This window comes from Numida meleagris, chromosome 23 (genome assembly GCF_002078875.1).
Source record: "Numida meleagris isolate 19003 breed g44 Domestic line chromosome 23, NumMel1.0, whole genome shotgun sequence".
NCBI lineage: Eukaryota > Metazoa > Chordata > Aves > Galliformes > Numididae > Numida > Numida meleagris.
In genome coordinates, this window is record NC_034431.1 from 5557793 (window position 1) to 5579425 (window position 21633).

General features: G+C 58.9%; 3 protein-coding genes and 1 long non-coding RNA gene across 7 annotated transcripts in view; 1 reads left to right on the forward strand and 3 right to left on the reverse strand.

The window, feature by feature from the left end:
* DSCAML1 (DS cell adhesion molecule like 1) overlaps positions 1-5463 on the reverse strand; it is a 79493-nt gene extending 74030 nt beyond the window's left edge. The window contains exon 1 of the mRNA XM_021376329.1: positions 5336-5463. Coding sequence (XP_021232004.1) covers positions 5336-5378 — 43 coding nt within the window. The 5' untranslated portion in view covers positions 5379-5463. The remainder of the gene's footprint in view (positions 1-5335) is intronic.
* Positions 11028-12963, reverse strand: FXYD2 (FXYD domain containing ion transport regulator 2). Of its 2 annotated transcripts, none has more exons than XM_021375901.1 (6): positions 12843-12963; positions 12273-12311; positions 12099-12173; positions 11516-11552; positions 11353-11383; positions 11028-11225 (listed from the first exon to the last, which is right to left on the reverse strand). In XM_021375901.1, the coding sequence occupies exons 1-5, from the start codon at positions 12934-12936 to the stop codon at positions 11359-11361; spliced, it is 270 nt and encodes an 89-aa protein (XP_021231576.1). In that variant the 5' UTR covers positions 12937-12963; the 3' UTR covers positions 11028-11225; positions 11353-11358. The 2 variants fall into 2 exon arrangements, with proteins under 2 accessions (XP_021231576.1, XP_021231575.1); XM_021375900.1 differs by lacking the exon at positions 12843-12963 and adding an exon at positions 12481-12836 and having other exon boundaries at positions 12273-12370.
* LOC110387601 (FXYD domain-containing ion transport regulator 6-like) lies at positions 13812-21307 on the reverse strand. 2 transcript variants are annotated; one of them, XM_021375886.1, is made up of 8 exons: positions 20386-21307; positions 16677-16736; positions 16518-16553; positions 16355-16429; positions 16212-16248; positions 16031-16080; positions 15905-15947; positions 13812-15466 (listed from the first exon to the last, which is right to left on the reverse strand). In XM_021375886.1, the coding sequence occupies exons 1-7, from the start codon at positions 20858-20860 to the stop codon at positions 15919-15921; spliced, it is 762 nt and encodes a 253-aa protein (XP_021231561.1). In that variant the 5' UTR covers positions 20861-21307; the 3' UTR covers positions 13812-15466; positions 15905-15918. The 2 variants fall into 2 exon arrangements, with proteins under 2 accessions (XP_021231561.1, XP_021231562.1); XM_021375887.1 differs by having other exon boundaries at positions 21162-21257.
* Positions 21481-21633, forward strand: part of LOC110387611 — a 3589-nt gene continuing 3436 nt past the window's right edge. For both annotated transcript variants that reach the window (XR_002432625.1, XR_002432624.1), the window contains exon 1: positions 21481-21571. This is a non-coding gene — a long non-coding RNA (uncharacterized LOC110387611). The remainder of the gene's footprint in view (positions 21572-21633) is intronic.

Below are 21633 nucleotides of genomic sequence, written 5' to 3' on the forward strand. Positions count from 1 at the left end.
CCCTACGGGGAAGCATCCTCCTGCCCAGCAAGGGTTAGAGCTGGAAGGGCAAAGAGTGGGAGCAAAGAGTGGAAAAATACCTCGTAAACAGAAATTCAGATTACCCATGAAGCTTTTTCAGGTCAAAGGGGGAAACGGATTTTTAATAGAAAATGGAAGTTATGGGATTGGCAATAGTTATGTGACAGACGCATAGAGTTAAATCCAGATAATCTCCTTTACCATTTAGCATTGAGCACCATTCTAATTCCATGTTTCATAAAACTGTCTCCAAATCACTGAGAGAGATTAAAAATTTAGAAATAGCGCCGCAATATTTTTAAACCAGAAATCACTGCTCACATCTGGTCAGATGTGCTGACCCTAACCTAAATATCGAGGGCATTAATTCACGCGAGCTTGAGAAGAGGCAGCTACAGAGGAGCCCAAATGGAAGCGTTTCGCCAGGGGAAATGCAGTGAAGCAGGCACAGCACCAGACTGCTGGTTCCAGAGCTGCACAAAGCCCCGCACGCAGCCGGACACTGTCTGGCTCACTCTGAGAGGCATGTATTTTAAGTCATCAAGGCGCAATCTTCTTAAATTGTAGTAAATTACAACCTAGAGGTATTGAAATATTAATATCTCTCTCTGAGCTGGGAGAAGAGAGTCATTTTGCTATCATCCCGCAGGAATATTTACTAGCCTCGATGGCTGGACTTTCCAAACTCGACTCCCTCTGGAAGCACAGCCACTCTCGGCACTGCGGAGCGACACGCTGTACCAGAAGCACTCATTTACTCTAACGAGTGGCTGAGGCAGAGCAGCCATAAATTGACCCCAGGGTCCGTCAGCAGCCACGTGCTCCAGGAGGAGGCAGCTGCGGTGTAGGTGCGAGTCCTGCATGGAAGCAACACGCAGAAATGCCATCACCTCCCCAATGACAGCCCAGCAAGGCAGTGCTTCCTCGCCTCCAGACCTCTCAGGGAAGAGCTGCTCCTGTCATACGAAGTGGGCTTAAGGCTATTTGCCACGACCAAGTGTGTTGCTGCCATGAAAAGGGATGGGTTTGCAGCACCTCGGAGCAGGCAGCTGCTGGAATCCAAACCCACTGCACTCCACCAGCAGCATATTCCCAAGGCTTCCCCTCAGGCTCGGTGCTCCAGTTGCCTCCCAGGACCACTGCCAGGCAAGCAGAGGAGCTGGACGAGCCATGGGGGCTGCCCAGCCACCAGCTGTGACAAGCTCTGCCAGGAACAGCAGGCTAATCACCACCTCGCCACTCATTTATTATCCTCATTAAGGGCATTTGACACCTGCCCTGTTCAAGGAGAAAGTGAAGTGGGTGGGAACAGAGGTACTTGGCATGGCCTGACCTTGCCTCCCTGCCGCTGGGAGGTGGGACAGCCCCATCCCATGTTGCCCATGCACAGAGCGGTCTTTGGCTTTGCCTGGAAGGAGCTTCCATCACCATCAGAGCACTAACAATCTTTCTGCTAATGAAGGGAGAGTCCTTGGAGCAAGAAGTGACATCTCTGAGCATCACGGAAGGGATATGAACGGTGAGACATGGGGACAAATGCCCATGGCAGGGCTCCTCCAAGCACCCCAGCACCTGCAGCAGTGCACAGGAGGTGCACAGCCCCCCCAGCAGCACAGCCCCCCATGCAGGAGGTCACCCCAAAGCAGCAGTTTCCCAGGCCAACTTAAAGCCATGACCCCAACCAAGCAGCCATCCCCATGGGGCAGTGCCCCCGAACACCAAGTGCAGCCCCGGAGCACGCAGCCACCTTCCCTAGGAGGGGAGGCTGGAGCAGAACCCAGCCTCCAGCCCCCTGTGGGAGGGCATCCTGCTCAGAGTGCTGCTGCCTGCTCCTTAATGCATCTGCATGGAAATTAAGGCCTGAACCACCTCCAGCTATTGCAGCAGCACCCAGGCGCAGGCTGTAACCCTTGCCTGGAAGGAGCAGCACTCCCACTGATTTGCCCGGCCCCTGCAACATATGGATGGTGACCTCCTGCTTCATCCCACTAGAGTGCCGTTATCACCACCCCATCCTCAGGGGGCTGGCATGGAGCCGGGCGTCCCCCGGCTCTGCACCACCTCTCTACAGCCTCCCAGCCTCCTCCAGGAGGTGGAAACAAGCTTGGAAAGCACAGGCAGAACCTCTCTCTGCCCTCCAACAGCCCACCCTTTCTTCTCCAAGAACACCCAAGACCCAAGGGGACATCAGTGACATGACCAAGATGGGTTGCAGCAACGAGCCCCTAGGGAGGTGGGGCAGGTCCAACGGACAGAGAGGCACTGAGGCCACATAAGCCCACTGCCCACCTTCCTGCAGAGCCATCAGCCCGTCACTTCCAAACCACAGCTGGCACGCTCACTTTAAGCACAGACACGGATTTCTGCCCCACAGCCGACAGGTGAGAGACGAGGGAGCACGTCCATAAAGCAAGCCAGAAGAAGGCAGCTCGCTCACCTCGTCCCTTCCCCTTTAAGCCATGCTTGCTCCCTTCTCTCTCACAGAAATGAAACCCAACGGCCCCTTCCAAGAGGCAGCTGCTGTGAGCAGAGTCAGGAAATGGATTTCCAAAATATTTGGTACAGCTCTGCTAGCAGGTGATGATGGCAAGATGCAGATGGTACACGGTTGGGTTTGTTTCTTAACCATCTACAAGCAGGGAAAGAGAAACTGATGACATTATAAAATACAAATGCGTAGCTGCCTGTAACTGAGATTTCAAAGACATGAAATGCTCTGGACCCAAGGCAGCCACTGCATAGCTCCTCATTACAGCACGCTTTGTATCTGCTGTGACAAGCGAACCCCTTCCTCCTTCGTGCCCTCCTAGGAAGCCGCACTCGTTAGCAGCCTGCTTATCTGGGTGTGAGATGACTTCATGCGATCCAAGGCACAGCTCAGAACTCACACGCTGCCATGTCAGAAGGATTCCTGCCACAAAGAGATGCTTCCAGTTTTATCCCCGCTCCCGCTTCGTCAGCTGCTTCCAACGAGGGCAGTGCTCCTCACCACTCCACTCGGGACCATATGGGCAGAAGCGCTGCAGCAGAAAGGCACCCCGTGCCCGCAGCACTGCCGGGCAGCACGGCCCTGGCTCCCGCAGCCTCTGTTCCTCCAGAGAACAAACGCACCAAGAAATATAGGGCTACCAATAGCAATTTCTCATCCAAAAGCAAGAGCGGCCCTAACCCTACGCCAGGTGCAGGTAAGGGCTCTGGGCAGGTTGCCACCGTGGCTCCCGGTGCTGGGAAACGTTGGCTATCCGCGGGCTCACAAATGCCGGGCACGGCGAGGGCTCAGCGCCGCAGCCTTCTCCATGCATTTAATGAGGCTTCCATGTTTCATTTCAGAGACAAATGAGCACCGTGCCACACTGGGGGGGCCGAGATGGGGAAGAGATTAAATAAAAAAACAAAACGCAGGCTGTATAGTCCACTGCACCCAGCACGGGAGCATAGCGCAAACCTAGTGCCAAAATAAAGCAGGAGGCAGAGGGACCCAGCAAGAGATGCTCTCCCAGCTGAAAGCCTCTGCTCCTCCTCACACCATGGAGCTCCTTCCATCCTTCCTGCGGGCTCCCTGCCTTGGTTTGTTCAAGGAGCAGGGCAGAAAGAAGCTACAGCCACCGAGAGATCCTTCAACTTCAGCGGCCCCCGGATCAAATGTTTATTTGCCTTCCGCTCCTACTTGAGCTCTTGTTCTACAGCGGGAATGTATTAAAAGGTTGTGCTCCGGTGCCCAGAAATATTAAGTGCCTGAAAGGTTTATCGTGCATTAAGCAATTCATTTTTTTTATCCCATTATTATAATGAAACTTCCCATTGTATTGCTGTCCTCTCTTTGGAACCGTTTCACTTTAACACTTTCCATCACCGAGGCTGCTCAGCGCTGAAGATCCATTTTATTCCCCCTCCCTCCCCCCCCCAAAAAAAAGAGAAAATGAGGCCACAAGGAGTTGTGCTAATGGAGGCTTTTAATTTGCACTTCTCAGAAGAGATAGCTCCGTGGGAAGAGATCCTTTTTCCAAGAAGCTGGGGCTGCAAACAGGCACTGGGTTTATTGCCTTTGCAGCTCGTTATTTTGGCTACTGGGGGCTGGGAATGGTGGGGTCCTCGATGCTTATTTGTTTCTGGTTTTTTTTTCCCCTTGTAGCACAGTAAGAAATGCAAATGTAAGCAAAGCAGGCGCTGGCACATTCAGCTCAGCAGATCCTAAACAAAAGCAATTTTGGTTAAAGCTCCCAAACGCAGTTTTAGCCCGGCTCTAATAAAGCAGCTATTCCATAATTAATAATTGATGGAATAATTGATCACCGGGCAACTGGACAGGATGCCCTATTAAGCCTCGGTAAATATTTTTCATTGGATTAGCACTGAGATAGATGTGCAGTTTCACAGACAGTGGGAGAAGTCTCATGGAAGGAGGCAGCTCCGTTCCCCTTTATTTCTCTTTCCTCATTTCCTAAAATCCCCCCCCCCCTCTTGCTGTTCTCAAATGTCAAAAAAAAAAAAAAAAAAAAAGATAATTAGGGCAAATGTCATTTCATATCCCCTATGACACCACTTGCCACAAGGTGGGCACTTCCCCCAGTCTGCAGATGTAGCGATGGATGTCCAGAGAGGCAATTCGTGAGAGAAGCACAATTAAAAATTCCCACAGAACTGGAAATGGGCAATTCCTTTATGTAACATCAATTGATTGTGGTAACAAACGCCCTGCGATTTAACTGCCCGCGCTACATGCGGCTCCTTGGCTTTCTATTTTAATTGCATCTATAGCAGACTTGGTTTAGAGTATTACCTCCATAGATTTGGATAGCATTCACTTAATCTCCAACTTTAAATTAATCTCTAATCTTTAAGTGTGCATCTCTCCTTGACATACTTCTTCCACGATCCCCCACCCCAACCCCCCTTCCCAATCTGATTTATATCAAACCACTGGGTTACACTTAATGCAACATTCCTAGAGGGAAGGATGTGATTTTTAAAGCATCGCTGGATTTACCCTGCCTGATGGGATTAGAGCATCGCTCTAAGTAGTCCCGGAAAAGCGGGCACAGCGGCACAAAGCTCCCCGAAGTAGCGCTGCGGGGCCGCCGTCCGGGGCTGGGAGCGGGGATGCTGCGCCCGTCGGTCCGCAGGTCCCAGCGCCTCCGGGAGCCGCACCGACCCCGCACCGTGCGCTCCTGCGGGGCAGCGCTCCGCCGCGGGGCGGCCCGAGAGTCCCGGAGCGCAGCGCAGCCGAGGAAGGACGGGGGAGAGGGGGAGGGGGGTTCGAACGCGGCCCGAGGGAGCCCACCGCCACCCCCCCCCCCACCACGTGCGGACGTACCTTTCCGCAAAGAGTACAGCAGGAAAAAAGTTACCAGCCACATGCCATAAAGAGCACCTATGGCCCCGGGGTGCGGCGCAATTGCGGACGGTGCGGTGCCCCCGGCGTGCCGCGCTCCCTGCCGCCGCGCTGCCAGCCAGGTTGAGATGCCCAGAGCCGAGCTCGCAGCCGCTCCTCCTCCCCTCTCCCGGCGAGTGGCGTCGGGAGGGTGGGCCGGGCTCCCGCGCACTCCCCGCCCCCGCGCCCCGCTCCCCGCCGGGCCCCTCCGCGGCCGCGGGCGGACACGGCCCGGGGCTGAGCTCCGCCGCTCGCCCGGAGCGCGCTGGGACGGCCCCGGTCCCCCCCCGCGTCCGAGAGGGAGCGCATGGCTTCCCCGCGCTTCCTCGGGCCGGGCCGCGTTTTGGGAGGGCGGCTGGTGACACCCAGCCCTTATGCAAGCAGGGGGTGTGTGCTCACGCACACCCTTCCTCTGCCCACCCCGGCTGGTGGCACGCACCGAGCCCGGCGCTGCGCCGAGGACGGAGATGGGCTCGCACCTGGGCAAGCGCCCAACCGCCCCGCACCGCCAGGTGTGCGCGCTCGGGTTAACGGGCAGCTGGGCTGTGCCGGTCACGCTTCGTAAAGCTGAGCCGGGCGCTGCAGAGCGTGGAGCACAGCTCCATCCTCTGCAAACCTCAACTTCACCTTTGTACAGAAGGGTTTCCCCTGGAGTGAGCCGTGTCCTGGCCGCAGAGCTGCTCCTCGAGGCAGCGTGCCTTGCACACCCGAGATTTGCAGCTGGCACCGCTCCTCCTCCTGGAAACCTCTTAGCAGGGACAGGAGTGGGTTTTCAGGACAAACAGCACCAGCACTCAGCGATCCCATAAGGTAGGGCCTAGCGGACTTCACTGCACCAGCATCCCTCCAGCCAGCTCACATGTACCCGGCCGTGCTGTACTTTGGGGCTTAATTCAAGCCTTGGATCTTACTCCCCAAGATTTAGTCACACCGAAGCCAATTTGTCTGGACCATTAGAGGAGTTCAGGATGTCTTTTCCTGGAGTGACTATAGAGTTTTCTCTTTGCTTTCCAAAGCAACCTTTTCAACCCCAATTTGTTGAGAAATAAACAGAAAGATTGGAGCAACAATGAATCAATAAAAATACGCACTGTCTTAAAAAAAAAAAAAGGACACAACTGTTTAGATATAGAAGAAAATGTAACCATCTCCCTGTAAAAGCAATTAGAAATGCAGCTCCTTAGCCATTTTCAAGCTGCTCCAGCTCATTGCAATCCCTTCCTGCTTGGGATGGCTTTGAGAGAGCCAGACACCGCTATCCCTGAGGTGCCCCCTGCACAGTGTGCTGACACCACAGCCCTTCCTCCTCCTCCTCCTCCTCTGTGAGGCAGTGCTTCATCACCCCCAGCGCTGCTGGGATCCATCACTCCCCACGCAGTTCTCTGTCACCATGTGTAGCTGCACCTGCAGCCCTCCCACTGCCAGTGCCCCCCACACCCCAAAGCGCTGGCTGACACCCACCCCGCACCCACACATCCCCCAGGGAGTGAGGTGCATTTCCACCACCTGCTCCACCGGTGTACAGATGTTCACTGACACCCAGCAGGAAAATTGGTATTCAGGCCCATACCCAAGACCACGAGCAAGTCCCAGGCCCTAGGGAGCGCCAGCCACATGCCAGGCATCTGTCCCTTCCCCCTCCCCAGCAGCTGAGCAGAGCCTGCTAATGGGAACCTTCCTCCTGCTGTCAGCACACTGCTGGCCCCAGCTGCAGCTCCTGCCCCCTGCAACCAGGGAGGGAGAGCAGGGCACTCACTGAGAGCCCACCCCTGGGCTCTGCCCCCACACTGAGGGACAGGAGACCTCCCACAGCCCGCACTGGTGAGCACTCTCAGAAGCGTTGGTGCATCTCCTTCGTGTGAGTCCTCAGCCCAGAAAGCTGTCACCCTGCTAACAGCCAGCCCCCTGTTAGGCTGCAAGTGTCACACACCTCATGCAGCTCCTCTTTGCTTCAAAGCAGAACACATACAGGAGGGGTGACACATTTGCATCCCAGTAAAGGAACTGCTCTGCCCAAAGCTGCATTTCCTGACTGTGACTTTTTTTGCTCTGGGGCTGGGCAGCATTTATACCCAGCGCCTGGATGCCCCCAAGGCTCTCAGGCTGCAGGTGCCCTGAGCTCATGCATCCCGTTATCCCACTGGGTGCTTTGTCCAGCACATTTCACCCACCACCAAACACGCAGCCTGCCTGCAGGCACAGAGGAGGGCTGGGGAAAGCAGCCTTGCTTCGGCCTCACAGCTGTGGCCACACTTTGAGGACCTCTCTCGAGGAAACCACACCACAGCCGGGTCACAGCCCCCTCACCTCGAGTCCCTAGACATCCCCCAGCCGCTCTCCCAGACAAATCCCACAGAGGAAGCACTCATTAAAACAACAGGGCTACTTACAGGATTTCCGCAGGACGCTTCCGATGCAGCGAGGGGCTTAGCCTGACAGCACCCTGCATCCAGGGAAGGCAGCCCACCATGACCCCAGCCTGCCACTCCTGAGGGCCCCACACACAGCCTTTGTCCTGCATAGAAGCCCACAACACTGCCCCACCACCAACTACAAACAGAGAGTTCTTAGGGCAGTGAGCTGAGAGCCCTTGGGACTAATTGCAGGCTGGGCTGTGCCTGAGCTAATTGCAGGCACCTGGGTGTTAAAGGGGTAGGCACAGCCCCGTGTCCCTTCTCAACATGGAGCAGGGTCTGCAGGCCCTAGACCCCCCACGGGTGGCTCGGTGCTGGACTGTGCCAGAGGAGCAAAGCCCCCACCCCGCTCCGTGCCTCAGTTTCTCCTGTGTCCGAGGGGAGCGGGCAGACGGGCAGCGGGAGGGGCAATGCCGGGGGTTTGCAGCCGGGCGCAGAGGCTGGTAACACCTCGATCAGACCGAGAGCAGCGGGGCAGCGCGCTCCGACAGCTCCGCGCCTGCCGAGGGACGCTCGGAGCCGGCTGTGCCGCACGAAGCGCGGCTTCTGCCTCCCCCTAGTGCCGCTGTGCGGAGCGGCGGTCCCGGCCGGGCGGCAGCAGAGCCCGACCAGCTACGAGCCGAGCCGTGGGGACCGCTCTTCCCTTCCCTCCTCCGTCTCACCGCCAAACCTGCCCCGAAAGCACAGAGCATCCCTCCTGGCTGCCCGCTATGGGGCTCAGCACCCGTGCTGTGCGGGCTTTGGGCTGGGCAGCCACCCCGGTGCGAGTAGTTCACTCTACTAACCCCTGCTCTGGAGCGTGCCCCACAGGGAGATGAGGGCTGAAACGTGATTTGTTTCACTTGGGAGGATAATTTCAGCCCGTGGAGTGCTGCTGCTCTGGCAGATACGCCGCTGTTGATGGATGCGCTGCCTTTTCGGGAGCAGAACAAAGGCAGAGCGAGGCGTGTGGCTGGCTCCCCGCCAGCCCGGCCCCGTCTCTCCACATCGTCAAGTGTTCCTCCTTGGCTCCATTAGTCACCATTTGCTGCTCTCCTGTTTTAGCTAATGAGGAGACATTTTGCATTCGCTTTTCCTCCCGGGCCAAATGCGTCCCTGGCACCATGGCGATGGCGGAGCAGCGCTGGTGGACTGAGCACGACGAGCACCCTGCATCCCTGGCTGCTGCCCTGGTGCCTCACCTCTCATGTTTACAGCGCATTAAGCACCAAAACTGTCCGAGCCACAGCCCATCAGAGCACCTCTCCCTGTGCCTCTCCGTCCAGAGCCTGGCAAAGCGAATGGTGAATGGTGCCAAGCTGCTCTGAACTAGATGCCTTCCCGGAGGAAAACGACACTCCAGTTGCCCACTGTATTATTTACCCAATCCCCTTTGTGTCACAGAAAAGATTTACTCTGAGCAGATTAATGGCTCAAGGCAGTGTGAGAGAAATCCCCCAAGATTGCCTGGTTCAGGGCAGAAGGCGAGTGCCTGCTCGCCAGGGCCAGCAGCTCCTGGCTGCCCCACGGATCCACCCCTGCGGGCACCCACAGTGGGGTGAGTGGGGGGGGTAGGAGCCTTTTGCTGGGCGGTGGTGGGAGAAAGGCAACCAAGCAGGAATGTGGTGGCTTTTCAGTGTCCCCAACCCGTGGCACAGCCCCTGAGCCCCAGCCGGGCGTGCGAAGGGCTGTGCAAGCGTACGTGCACACGTGCGTGTCTGCGAGCCGTGCGGAATAATGCTATTAATGCCATCTGGTGCCGAGACACAGATCCCCCTCCCAGGGAGCAGACACGGCTTTTTGCTCCCGTTAATCTGCTCCCACTGCACTGCTCGGGGTGGGCGTGCGGGGGTCTCTCTCTCTCTCAGGGCTGCTGCCAGGGGACATGTACCCTGAAGGGCACAGCTGTCCCTGAGCTGCAGTGAAGCCAGCACAGGGGAAATAGGAGCCTGGAGGGCACGTGGCCCAACTGAGGGTCCTTCCCCGTGCCAGCTGCTCTCCTGGCTGCTGCGCCCTCAGCTCCTTCTGTGAGAGGACACGGGCACATTGCACCCCCAGGCAGCGGGGTCTGGGAGCTGCAGGAGGGAGAGGGGCTGGGGCTGCAAGCAAAGATCTTGGCTCATCTCTGCTGTTGCATGGGAGCTGCTCCCCTCTGACGAAGGGCTCTGGTTCCTCCTTGAGCCATGCAAAGCTGTGCCGAGCCTTTATTAGTGGGTCAGTGTCAAAACAAAATTATATTTCAAAATAATCTCCTTACCGTGTTAAATAAGCACCTCAGATTATACAAATTGCGCGGATTTTGTCTAATAACCTTCCCCCGGCTAATCCTGTTTTACTGTCAGCGTCTGACCTCGATTTAAGCCCAAACGAAGCAGGTGAGGCAGTTTCTCCTCTGCCAACAGCAGGGGGAGGGGGAGGGGGTTGAGTTTCCAGAATACAGAGCAATGAGGGCTTAGACCCACGAAGGGCTCTGAGTCCGAACCCGGTGCACACTGTTCACACTGTTCCCACAACGCATCCCAGGCACTGCTGCTGCTGGGGTTGCTCCCTCTATTCTCCTTTCTGTGCAAGTTCTATTTTCTGCCTTTGCTCAAGGCTTGCTCTGTCATCCCAGGCACACCCCCAGCTGCAAAGCCCGCAGGGGCAGAAGAGCAGGGGCAGAAGAGCAGGGGCAGCACCGCGGGGCTGCACGCAGCCTGGGGTCAGAGCAGCAAGCGCAGCGCAGCAGCAGCACGCTGCACGGCGGTCGCTAGGTGTCTGCCTTGGTCCAGCACAGACGCTCGCAGTGAGCTGCACGCCTCGCCCACCAGTTGCAGGAGAGAGATTTTTTGGTTTGCATCCAAAGATGAGAGAGGCCGTGAAACCGATGCACAAATCATGCCCTGTCCATGAGCAGGAAGGATGCTCGGAGCAAGCGGTTTGAGATAAGCAAACCCACAGGCAGCCCCTCCCCAACAGCACTGCCCACAAGTGCACGGCACCGGCCCCAAAACCCAGGCATTGCATCCCATGGGGAAGGCACGTGCTGAAAACGTGGGCCCTGCAGCCAGCCCTCACGCTGGGCAGGAGGGCACCAAGGTGTCTGGGCCCAGGGACATCCCTCCCTCTATAGGACCCGGTGCTGACGGATTACTCTGTGCCACAGGGGTGTGCTGGGTTTGTGTTGGAAGATGCCTGCAGGGCAGAAATTCATTGGTGCTGGGCCAGGAGAGTGGGCGATTCAGAATGCCTCGGGCACAAAGTTGAACGTCTCTCAGCTGGAACTTTATTAGCTAAGAAACACTTGCTGGATCTACCAGAGGGGAAAGCACGAGGGCAATTAGCGTCCCGGCCTCGCCGGGGGTGAGCAGGGTAATGAATGGATGCACTGGAGCGGGACAAGGGGTGGCCCTTGGCAAGGACTTCTCAGCTTTGGATGAAGCTCTCCTCCCACAACAGCTCTGGAACCAGATGGAGCAGGGGGGTCACGCTGTGTTCTCACACCGCTCCCCTCCGAGGCAGGTGCCCGTGTAGCTCCCAGCATTGCCCTGAGCCACGCAGCCCCAGGTGCCTCCTCCTGCAGCCTACCTGCAGCTACAGGTCCTCCTCGTTTCCTTGTCTGTGGATGGAAAAGTGAGGGGAGATGTGTTACGCTGGGCAGCATCACGGAGAGGAGAGGGAGGACAAGCCAGTCCCAGTCTTTGCAGCCAGCAGGAGAGATGGGGCTGCCTTAAACCCGAGCCATACCCACCTCCTCTTCTTCTTCCCTCCACAGTGGAACCGCTGGCCTGGGGGTGAGAGGAGCAGCTGAGGCTTCTTGTGCCAGCAGCCCCTTCCCCATCTCCCTGCCCCGATGCAGGCAGTGGGGCTGTCCCCTTTCTGAGCCCCCGCTGCTGCCCAGCAACGCCTGAGCGCTCTCCTGTGTGCCCATCTGCCACCCCAAGCTGCTCCTATGGATGTGGGAGCTCTGCTTATCGTTCTCCCTAGAGCACTCAGGCAATGTCCCTGCACGCCGCTGTAAGGGCAGCTTTGCGGGGAGCCCCGCACGCTTGGCACCGTGTTCCTGGGAGCTGCCAAGGGCTGTGGGAATGCTGCTTTCTCCCTAGGGAAATGTCAGAGTTTTTCTCTGCTATTTTTAATGACTGACCTTCCCTCCGAAGCCTTTGACGCTGGCAGAGAAATGCTAAATATTTACACCGTCTCCTTCCCAACTCACTTTGTGTTGGGAGTTGGCCTGGATGGAAATTTCCCAGGCGGCTGCGGGCGATGCCCACCCTGGTGGCAGGGCTGGCACCCCTGGAGCAGAGAGGAGCCCCGTGCAGGGCGGCACTTACTGAGGATGATGAGGAGCCCGACCACAAAAGCCACGACGGCGAAGATCAGCCCCCCATTGCGGACGGTCTCATAGTCTGGGGGTGAGGAAGGGAGCTGCAGCATCAGCCTGGGTGTGCGGGAGGTGGGCTGCCAGCCCCCGCTCACAGCCCCACACCTCACAGACACCCACTTACCGTAGGTGAACCTGTCCAGGCCCTGCTCGGGCGCTTGCTCTGGAAAAGAGAAAACCCGGTGGGAGCCTGAGCCTGGGAGCTGGGCTCGTAGTGGGTGCCTGGACAGGGAGGTGAGGTGGGAAAGCTGAGAGCTGCGAGGAAGAGTGCTCTGATTTCCTTCCCGGTCTAGTAAAGGATTCCCAAACTCCTGCTTTTCACCGCTACTCACCACGTGCTCACAGGATGCGTTTGCAGGATGCACGAGCCTCGAGCTTCGGGTGAAGCTGCACACGGGGCCCTGGAGCACCGAGCACCCCATGGGCTGACACTGCCATCGCAGCTGTGCCACAGCGCGAGCCACCTCACCTGATGGTACATCCCTTGGCGAGGAGAACTGTAGCTGCAGAAATCCCCTCCAGAAGCTGAGTGCTGTCCGGTGCCGATGCCCCAGTGGGCTGCTGGGCTTTAAGGACCTATCCCGACATCTCCCCCAGCGAGAGCTGCCCCCACCCTGATGGCAGCAGGGTCCAGCCCCGCTCCCAGTGCTGCAGTGTGCCCCTGTGTGTTCCCCGCTGCCCACAGCTCCCTTACCGTCCCCCATCGTGTCGGCGTGCTGTCTAGCGGGTGTCTGGCACTGGGAGTGGGCACCCAGGGGAAAGCACAGTAATTGGGAGGCGAACCTCATTAAACATTAACGGCCTCGGTGTAATGTTTATCGCAGTCACGAGGGGAGGCCCAGGGCTCCCGCCTGCCTTTGGGAGGGAGGAGAGGGCCAGGGCAGGGTGTCTCTGTGCCAGCTGAGAGGAGGGCTCGGGTGCTGGGTGGGAGCGAGATGAGGGTGACAGTCATGCCAGGTCACCGCAGCAGCTGGATCGGTGCCCCCAGCCATCACCAAACTGTCCCACGGTGCTCGCTGCACCCCAGTGTGGCATTCCTGGTGCCAGGATGCTGCACCCCCCCCCCCCGCCTGTGCCACCTTGGCGGCGAGGCTGGCTGCCAAGCAGGCTGCTCCATCCAGTTAGTCCTAATCTCACCATCAGCAAGCGGGAGCCCAAGCTGCTCAGCGCTGGGGGGGCTGGGGGGAGCTGGCCTCAATGGAGCAACCCCCTGGACGTGCCCAGGGCTCAGCTCCAACCCATCCCCATGCCCCAGGAGGTGCACACGGAGCCGTCCTGGCATCTGAGGTACCATGCAGCCCAGCACCACTCAGCACCCCTCGCTCAGTGCATCAGTGGCTGCAGAAGGGTTGTGCCCAAAGGCCAGGGGACAAAGGGGCCCTGTGCCCGCGCTGCTGGGCTCGCTGCTCATGCAGCTATTGACTCTGGCTATTGTTGAAACTGCTGCTGGCTGCAGAAAAGAGCGCGGCACAGAGCAGGCTCGGAGCGCCTGCCCACTGCCAGCACAAAGCCCTGTCTGTGCTGCCCGGGGGGCTGCTGCCACCCCCACCATGGAGCCAGGCCGGCTGCCGCGCTGCCCAGCACAGGGCACAGCATGGGAAGGGCTCAGCCCCTGCTTTGCTCCACGCTTGCCCCCAGCCCCTGCACACTACGCAGCCAGACACTGGTAGAAATGCTGTTTTATTCCTTTCCCCTTTAGATCACAGCACAGAACACACCAGCCCTTCACCACAGCAGCACGCTCGCCTATTTAAAAGGAAACACAATAGCTCGGTTTATTTTACAACAGTCAAGGTCTGGCCGTTTCTACACAACCACGGGGTTTTCTTTGTTTAGTGTTAACACCAACGGAACGCCACAGACACCACGGGCACTCCAACACCGACACCGGGACACGCACACAGCGACGCATGGGGCTGGAGGGCACAGGGGGCTGCACCCAGGGACAGATGGAGCGGTGACAGCCAGGAGCAAGGGACACAGTACACAGGACCCCTCTCACAGCCTCCAGGATGCAGAGAGCTTTGTCCCCGCACCAGCACAGCCGCCGGTTCCCAATGAGGCTCTGCATGGACTTGGAGAAGACACCAGGAGCAGTGGGCTCCTGCACATGGGGGGTGACCTCAGCCCACGGTGCCAGCGGGCGCGCAGAGCCCGGAGCGTCGCTCCCTGCTGCTACAAGGTCCTGGGGCTGCGAGCATGGGGGGTGACAACACACAGCTGCTGGGGGACACGGACACAGGGAGGGCACCGGGAGGAAATGTCCCTGCCCCTTCCCACCGGAGGTGACCAGGACAGGGGCTGAGCTCAGCGCGTGTTCGGTTCAGCCTGCCCAGCTCCACCCCAGCAGCACGCGGAGCGTCGGTGAGGAGCGGTTTGTGCTGGTTGGCGGGGTCACCGCCGCACGGCCGCCCTCGTTCACAGTGACACGGGATTTCACAGCCCTCTCTGCAATTTGTCCCGTTGAACGCAGCACGGCGCGCTGGGATGTAACTGGGGAGCGCTGAGCGGAGGAGACGGGGGCTGTGCCAAGGGGCTCCCTGCAGCCCTGAGCCCAGCACTGTGGGGCACCTGGCACAGCCCAGCCCTGGGTTTGTGGCCTGGGGGATTATTGCTGAATGGGCAGTGAGGCGACAGTGCTGCGTTCCCTTTCTCTCCTGGCCACACTACAGCCAGCTGCAGCCTCAGAACAGATGAAAAAGCCCCCAGAATGCTGCAGGTCTGTTCCAGCAAGCCAGCTTGGGGGAGCCACGTGTGCTTGGTCCCGGCCCCACCATGCACATGCATGTGTCAGCACTCAGCAATTTCCCAAGGGCCACAGTGCCCAGGCTGCAGCAGGCTGCATGCACCGCAGCCAGGGCTGTCCGTACCATGCAGCTTCCATTGCCAGGGCTGGGAGGGAGCAGGGGAATTGATGCGGCACCATGGAGGCACACGGTGCTTCACAAACACCCACGGTGCCGCTCACCCCCTCCCTGGTCCCCGCAGGATTCGGGGCAAGCCAGGGGTCTGCCATGCCCAGCCCACAGCACGCTCACAGCACAAGGAAGGTGAGGAGAGAGTCACTATTACAACATCAGCAACAACTAGCCCTAGAGGTAATGGTCACCTTACATTAACATACACAGCACTGGAGGCAGAGAGGACAGTGAGTGGAGTTAAGTCGAGTTAGTGGATAGAGAACCGGTGTTGAAGTACAGAGGGTAACACAGACACAGCAGCTTTGCATCTCCTCCGAGGGACCTGTTGCTGCGGGTTCAGTTTCCTGGCAGGCCGCTGGCACCTGCGGTCCGAGCATCTGTCCTCAGGTCTCTGGGTCTGCATGGGGAGGACAGCGGGGGTCAGTTGGGCAGCACGCTGCAGCCCTGCCCCGAGTGGGGACAGAACACACTCCTGCCACCGTAGTGACCCCCTCTGAAAGCAGACCGCAGGCCAAGAGCTCAGGGGAGCTCTGGCTGCAGGGCCTGTGGGCAGGCAGGAGGTGACATGCCCCAGGGGATTCACGCTCAGCTCGCTAGAAGCCCTAAAAATAAAACCACTTTGCAGTGGAGGAGCAGAAGGAAGGGAAGCATACCCCAGGGGAAAATCCGGACAGATGCTTCCTTTTCCTGCTGTGCTGCCCAGGGCTTGCAGAGCTCAGGGTTCGCCAGCACTGCACGGTGCCATGCCCCAGCCCCAGCACCGTGCTGGGGACACAGAGCTGCTCAGAACAGGGGCCCCACAGCCACCCCTGTGAGCACCCACACTGGGACTCACCGCATGGCTCCGGTTCAGTTCTCTGCTTTCTGCGCTCCCGTTGCTGTAAAAAGAGCAGAGCGGTTTGCAGAGCCTGAGAGAGGACATTCCCCTGCCCAGAGCGCACACGGCACAGGGCAGCCTTACCATTCGAGGTGATCAGGTTCTCACCCTGAGCCTCTTCATCCCCCGGAGCTCTGCGAGGAGAGGAGCACAGTGAGAGCAGCTGGCACCGGCCGCAGCACGGAGGGCACACGAAGGAAAGTGCCCCAGCAGCGTGCACAGCTGCTTTGCCACCCAGGGCTGTGCAGCAGTGCACCTCACTCACCTGGGCTTCTGGTGAAAACTGCACCTGCACCTCCTGCCTGCAAGAGGAGGGAAACACCATGAGCGCAGCCCAAGTGGGGATAGACCACGGCTTTTCCTGATGGCTGCCCCAGCCCAGCCCATGAGCACTGCTCCCCAACTCACTGAGTATGAGGAGGATGCCGACAGTGAACAGGACCACGGCAAACACCAGCCCACCGATCCGCAGGCTTTGGTAATCTGTGGGAAGGAGAGACAGTCATTTCTGCTGGGCTCAGGGAAGGGGAGCATCTTCTGCTCCTCACCGCACATGCACGGCAATGCTCACCATAGTTAAAGGGGTCTTCCTCCTTCTCTTGGGTGCCTGCAGGAAATAAGCAGACAAAGGGTGTAATGTGAGCATACCGCAGGGTAAAAAATGCCACCCCCTCCGCCCAGGGAAGGGACTGCCCCTGCAGGCTCCCGTGCACAGCAGCACTGTACCCACCATCCGCCGCGGCCACCGACACCAGCAGGGAGAACAGGAAGATCAGCGCCGCCTCCATGGCTGCAAGCGAGAGGGAGGAGCAGGGTCAGTGCCCAGTGATGGGGACACGGGGAGGGCTGCCCACCGCCAGCAGGAATGGGGAGGGTGGCAAAGCCCCAGCAACCTCAGCCATGATGCCTGGTGCCATCACCACACCCCAGCTCCAACGCCTGGTGCCATCACCAGACCCAGCCCCAATGCCCGGTGCCATCACCATATCCCATGCCTGGTGCCCACACCCCTCCAGCATTTGATACCTAGCAGGGGCCAAGGATGTGCCAGTAGGGTGGGAGTGGTGAGCTGACATTGCTTTGTACGGAGCTGTGAGCAGCTTCTGCACTGCTGGGGCCAAAACAGGACCCCAGGGATGCCAGCCCCGCTCCCGGCCCAGATGTCAGCACTGGTTCGAGGTTGCACCGCATGCAACAGGGTGAGTGCGAGGTCTGCGATCCCTCCATCAAGGTCAATGCTGCGTCCTTCACCCAGAGCATGCTTTAATTTGTCCCAATTAGCATAGCAATTACATTCTCATAGCGAGGCCTGTGACCCTGGCACTCGTGGCCGCACTTGGTCCCCGCTCCCCCCGCTCACTTGCGGCAGCAAGGAGGGACCATGAATAACCCCAGGTCCCAGTGACAGCTGAGCCTGTCCCCGTCCCTTATGGGGCTGAGAGGTGCTGAGCACAGCGAGGAGCTGCCCTGCACAGGGCTCCTGCTCCCACATCTCTGCAGGGACACTGGGGACCCCACACTCTGTGCACTGCTACAGCCTCAGCTCCACGGATGCTGGACCAGGAGGGCTGAGGTAGGCCTGACGCTGCCCCCCAACCCTGCAGCATGTTGCTTGCTTCTGTTCTGTTGCTGCCAGGCGGTCACCAAGCGGCCAGCAGCGCAGCCTCACCGCTCTTTGTTTCTCTCGGGGAGCAGAGGGGACGCCCCTGGGGGTGAAGCAAAGAGGTGGCACCACGCTATGCACTGGGGGCACAGAGCAGGGGACATCCCCAGTGCCGGGTGGGCCAGGTGCCAGCTCCGGGCGCACGGTGAGGGCTCGGTGCCCATACATGGTGCGGAGCTGCAGGAAGGGGTTATCAGCCCTGCACAGCCCCCACAGCACCACGCTGCAGAGCCGCCGCAGCTGCTGCGCTGGATGAGTGCCGATAAGAAAGGGGCCCACAGCAGAGCAGGAATTCGACGGTTGCAGATCCCTGGTGTTGGGCTACGCTGCCCCTCAGCAGCCTGACCTGCTTTAGGGACAACCTCTGTCCTGGCGACAGGCAGGTGTGGGCACAGGGTCCCTGGACCCCCAGCCCTCTGCGGGAGCAGTTGGGTGCCCAGAGACTGTGCACAGAGCCAATCCCAAGTTTGGGACACGCACACGCACATTTCCACAGCCTCATTTATTCACGATACCAAGTCGCATCCCATGACAACCCGCGTCCTTCCCTCCCTTTTCGCGTCCTGTCATTTGGAAGCAAATGTGCTTCATCTGAACGCCGGAGGGTTTAATTTCCCCCTCCTGCAGCTGCCGCTGCCTTTGTGCAGTGCGGGCTGCGCTGCCACGCCGCAGCGTGCCGCTGCCCAGGCAGCTCCCTCGTTTGCTGAGGCACGTAACTCTGGATAATTACCAGGTTTTAGAAGCGTGTACAAAGAGCCCAGCAGCTGGTGACACAGTAACTTCTAGTTGCACATTTCCCTATGTCCTTTATCTCATGGCCCTTATCTATTTTCAGCTCGGGGGGGCGGTGCCAAATCAGTGCCACTACCCGACAGGAGGCTGCTGGGGGCACGTGGACACAGCGCAGACCCCCACGCAGGCACAGGCGCTGCTCTCAGCCCTCCGCTCACTTTTTGGCTTCTCGAGTTGAGCGCGGCAGAGTTCAGCTTTTCGCCAAGCCAAGCACACAGCACACATATGTTCTTTGTTTTTCTAACTCCCTTCTGGAAATTCACACACTTCTGCACAGCAAAACGCTGCTCCACACACGTTAACCACCAGGATTGGCAATGGCCTCGCTGGGAAAACAAACACCACATTCTGGAGTGCAGATGAGCCCGTTTCTCCTCCAAGGCAGCATATGCTTTGCAAAGCATCCCAGGTTTTTGGGGTTGTTTCAAGCTGGCCCACCCACTTCTTTGTGAAGCTGAAGTAAAGTGAGAAGAGCAAACATTGCACGGGGTTTGCCTTCCTCCCCGCCTGCGCCATCAGCCTGGAGCACTCAGGGCTGGGAGCTGCTGCCCACTGCCTTCCATTCGCACCGGACCCAGCGGTGTCCTGCACAAAGCACGGCCACTGAGCAATGGGGACTGCTCTGTCCTCCCCCGGTAGTGTTGTTAATCTGGCGATCACCGAGCCACGCAGCCAGGCACCGTGTAAACCCCCGTGTGCAAGGAGCGCAGAGCGCTGGGCACGTGACTTGAATCAAAACATGTGGGTTTTTTTTTTTCCTGTTAAAACGGATGGATCTGCCATAACACATGGAGAGCAGCGCAGGAAGCAGGGCAGCGGCACCCAGGGCTCTCCTGCCCCGTTGTCTTGGGTCAGCAGTTTTAACAGGGAATATTAGTTCCTGCCCCCACCACCACCACCCCATCCCCACCCCAGGGATAAGGGTGGCCGAGTAAGAGGGGTGCCAGGCAGGCAGGGGGCTCAGCATCCGCACCCCGCAGGGCTCCAGCAGCGAGGAGATGAGCTCTGCCTGCTCCTGGGGGAGAGCTGAGGTGCTCCCACAGCACCCATTGGGGGTACAAAGGCAGGGCTGTAGCTGGGGAGAGAGGAGAACGGGGAAATCCCAGGCAGGAAGACCCAGCTCACGGAGGAGCTCTCTGAAGCCCTGCCAGGGTAAGGCGGGTACATTTGTAACGGTCTCCGGTCTTGAAGCACCCTTTCCCTTTTCATTGTTTTGCATAGATCAGCCCTGTCAAGTCGCAGCCATCACCGCCCAATGCTGGGCAGCCTCCCTCCACCAGGAGCCCTGGGGGCATCTCCTGGAGATCAGACCTAGTTAAAATCTCCGGTTTCTGTGCAAAGCCCCCAAGACCGTGACAGCAGTGCTCGGTTGCCCGAAGCATTTAAGAGTGTGCATGTGTGAATGGACATTTCCAGCTACGCATAGATGTGCTCTTCTGCCATCTCACGTCAGCATCAATCTAGCTATTAATGTGCCTGTCGTTGCGCCTCTTCTTCCTAAATGAGAGGGTAGGAGGATTTCCAGCCCCCACCACTCCAACATGGACAGCACTTCCCAAATTTGGTGATGATTCAGAGGCTGGCCGGGTGGAAGACACAACCAACCTGCCTAACATCAAGCTGTCTCTTGTGCATATCTCCCCACAGCAGGGAATATTCAAGGGACGCCCTCTCCAGGAGCCTCAGGAACAGACTCATGCAGACCCCATGGACCAGCCCTGCCCCTCTGGCTGCTCACAGGAGCACATGGTCACAGGGGAACACTGCACACAGCCAACCAAGGCTCTGCCCACACCCTGTGCTCCAGCCCTCGCACCACGCTTGCCATCTGCAGGGTTTCATCCAGCCCTGGAGCACCCAGGAACCCACAGCCACCTCCTCCTGCTTGTTCTCTGCTCATTTGCTTAACAGATAACCAGGTGCTGTGAAGCTGAAATTTGCACCAGCACGAAGCACACCCAGCACTCTGCAGCCCTCACTGTACCTTGGACAAACCCCGGGCTCTGCTCACTGCACGGGGACAGCTGGGCACCGAGCATTGGTCCTCCTGCCTCGTGCCAGTGCTGCCAGGCTGCGAGGAGAGACACCAGGCACGGGATGTCCCCATACTGGCGTGCACGACAGCTGCAGAGCTCGGAGGCTCTTTGACAGCCCAGAATTACTCCAACTTCCCGAAAGGCAAACAGAGCGCACAGCTCCGTGCACAGCTCCCAGCTCACCGCACCACGGAGCGCACGCAGACTTCCTCCCTGCCAAAGACTGAACTCCTGACAAAAGCATGACTCTCCACAAACGAGAAGGGAGCTAAAATTAAAACACGGACGTGAAACACGAGCAACACGAGAGGCAGCGGCAGGCAGCCCCGCGCCCGGCTGGGACGGGGTGTTTCCTGGCGAGCCGGCTGCAACAGGTGGCCCCGCTCTGCAGCGGCTGCACTTTCTGCTGGCAGCTCTCCCCATCACTCCGCCTCACGCTGCCGCCCAACGCCCGACGCAAGGGCAGCGCCTTGGAGTTATCTTCATTGCAAACCAGAGCAAAATCACTCCGCGGGGCTGAAAATCCCGATGGGTGCCGGGGACGGCTGCGTGTTGCCATCCACGTGTAGCTGTTCCCGGGAGGCTGCTCCTTCACGCTGCGGAGCTCATTCACATCCACACAAACCACCTGTCACTTTCCCTCCCACGGAAATGTTCCTGCAAGATCCCAGTTCCGCCACATGGACTCTGATATCTGTTTCTTCGGGAAGCACTAATTACACACCCGGCGACACGCTCTTCCTTTCCTCTCGTCCGCCTTCCCAGGATATAAAGCACTCAACTGTTTATGTATTGCCACGGCGTTACTAAAATATTTAACAACACAAGCCCGAACGTTGCCAAATATTCGGCGAGGAGCAGCCGCCTCCCTTTTCCTCGACGGCTGCACAGAGCGCAGCGAGCAGGGCGAGCCCGAGGTCCCCCCACGGTGGTCTCCGGCGGGGACAGGAGATCCGCCCGAGCATCTTCCCAGCACGGGGGGCTGGTAACCAGGCAACGGTGGGATGAGGGAAACCATGGTACCCGGCGTTGCCATGGCAGCCGCCAGGCCGGGGATGCGGGCGGCCTCGAGGCGAGGGGCGATGCCCCCGGGCACCCACCGGGCCGCGCCCCGGCGGCACGACGGATCTCGGGGTACGGCTCGGGAGGAGCACGCCGCGGCCCCCGCGGCCCCGCAGGACGGACCCCTCCCCACC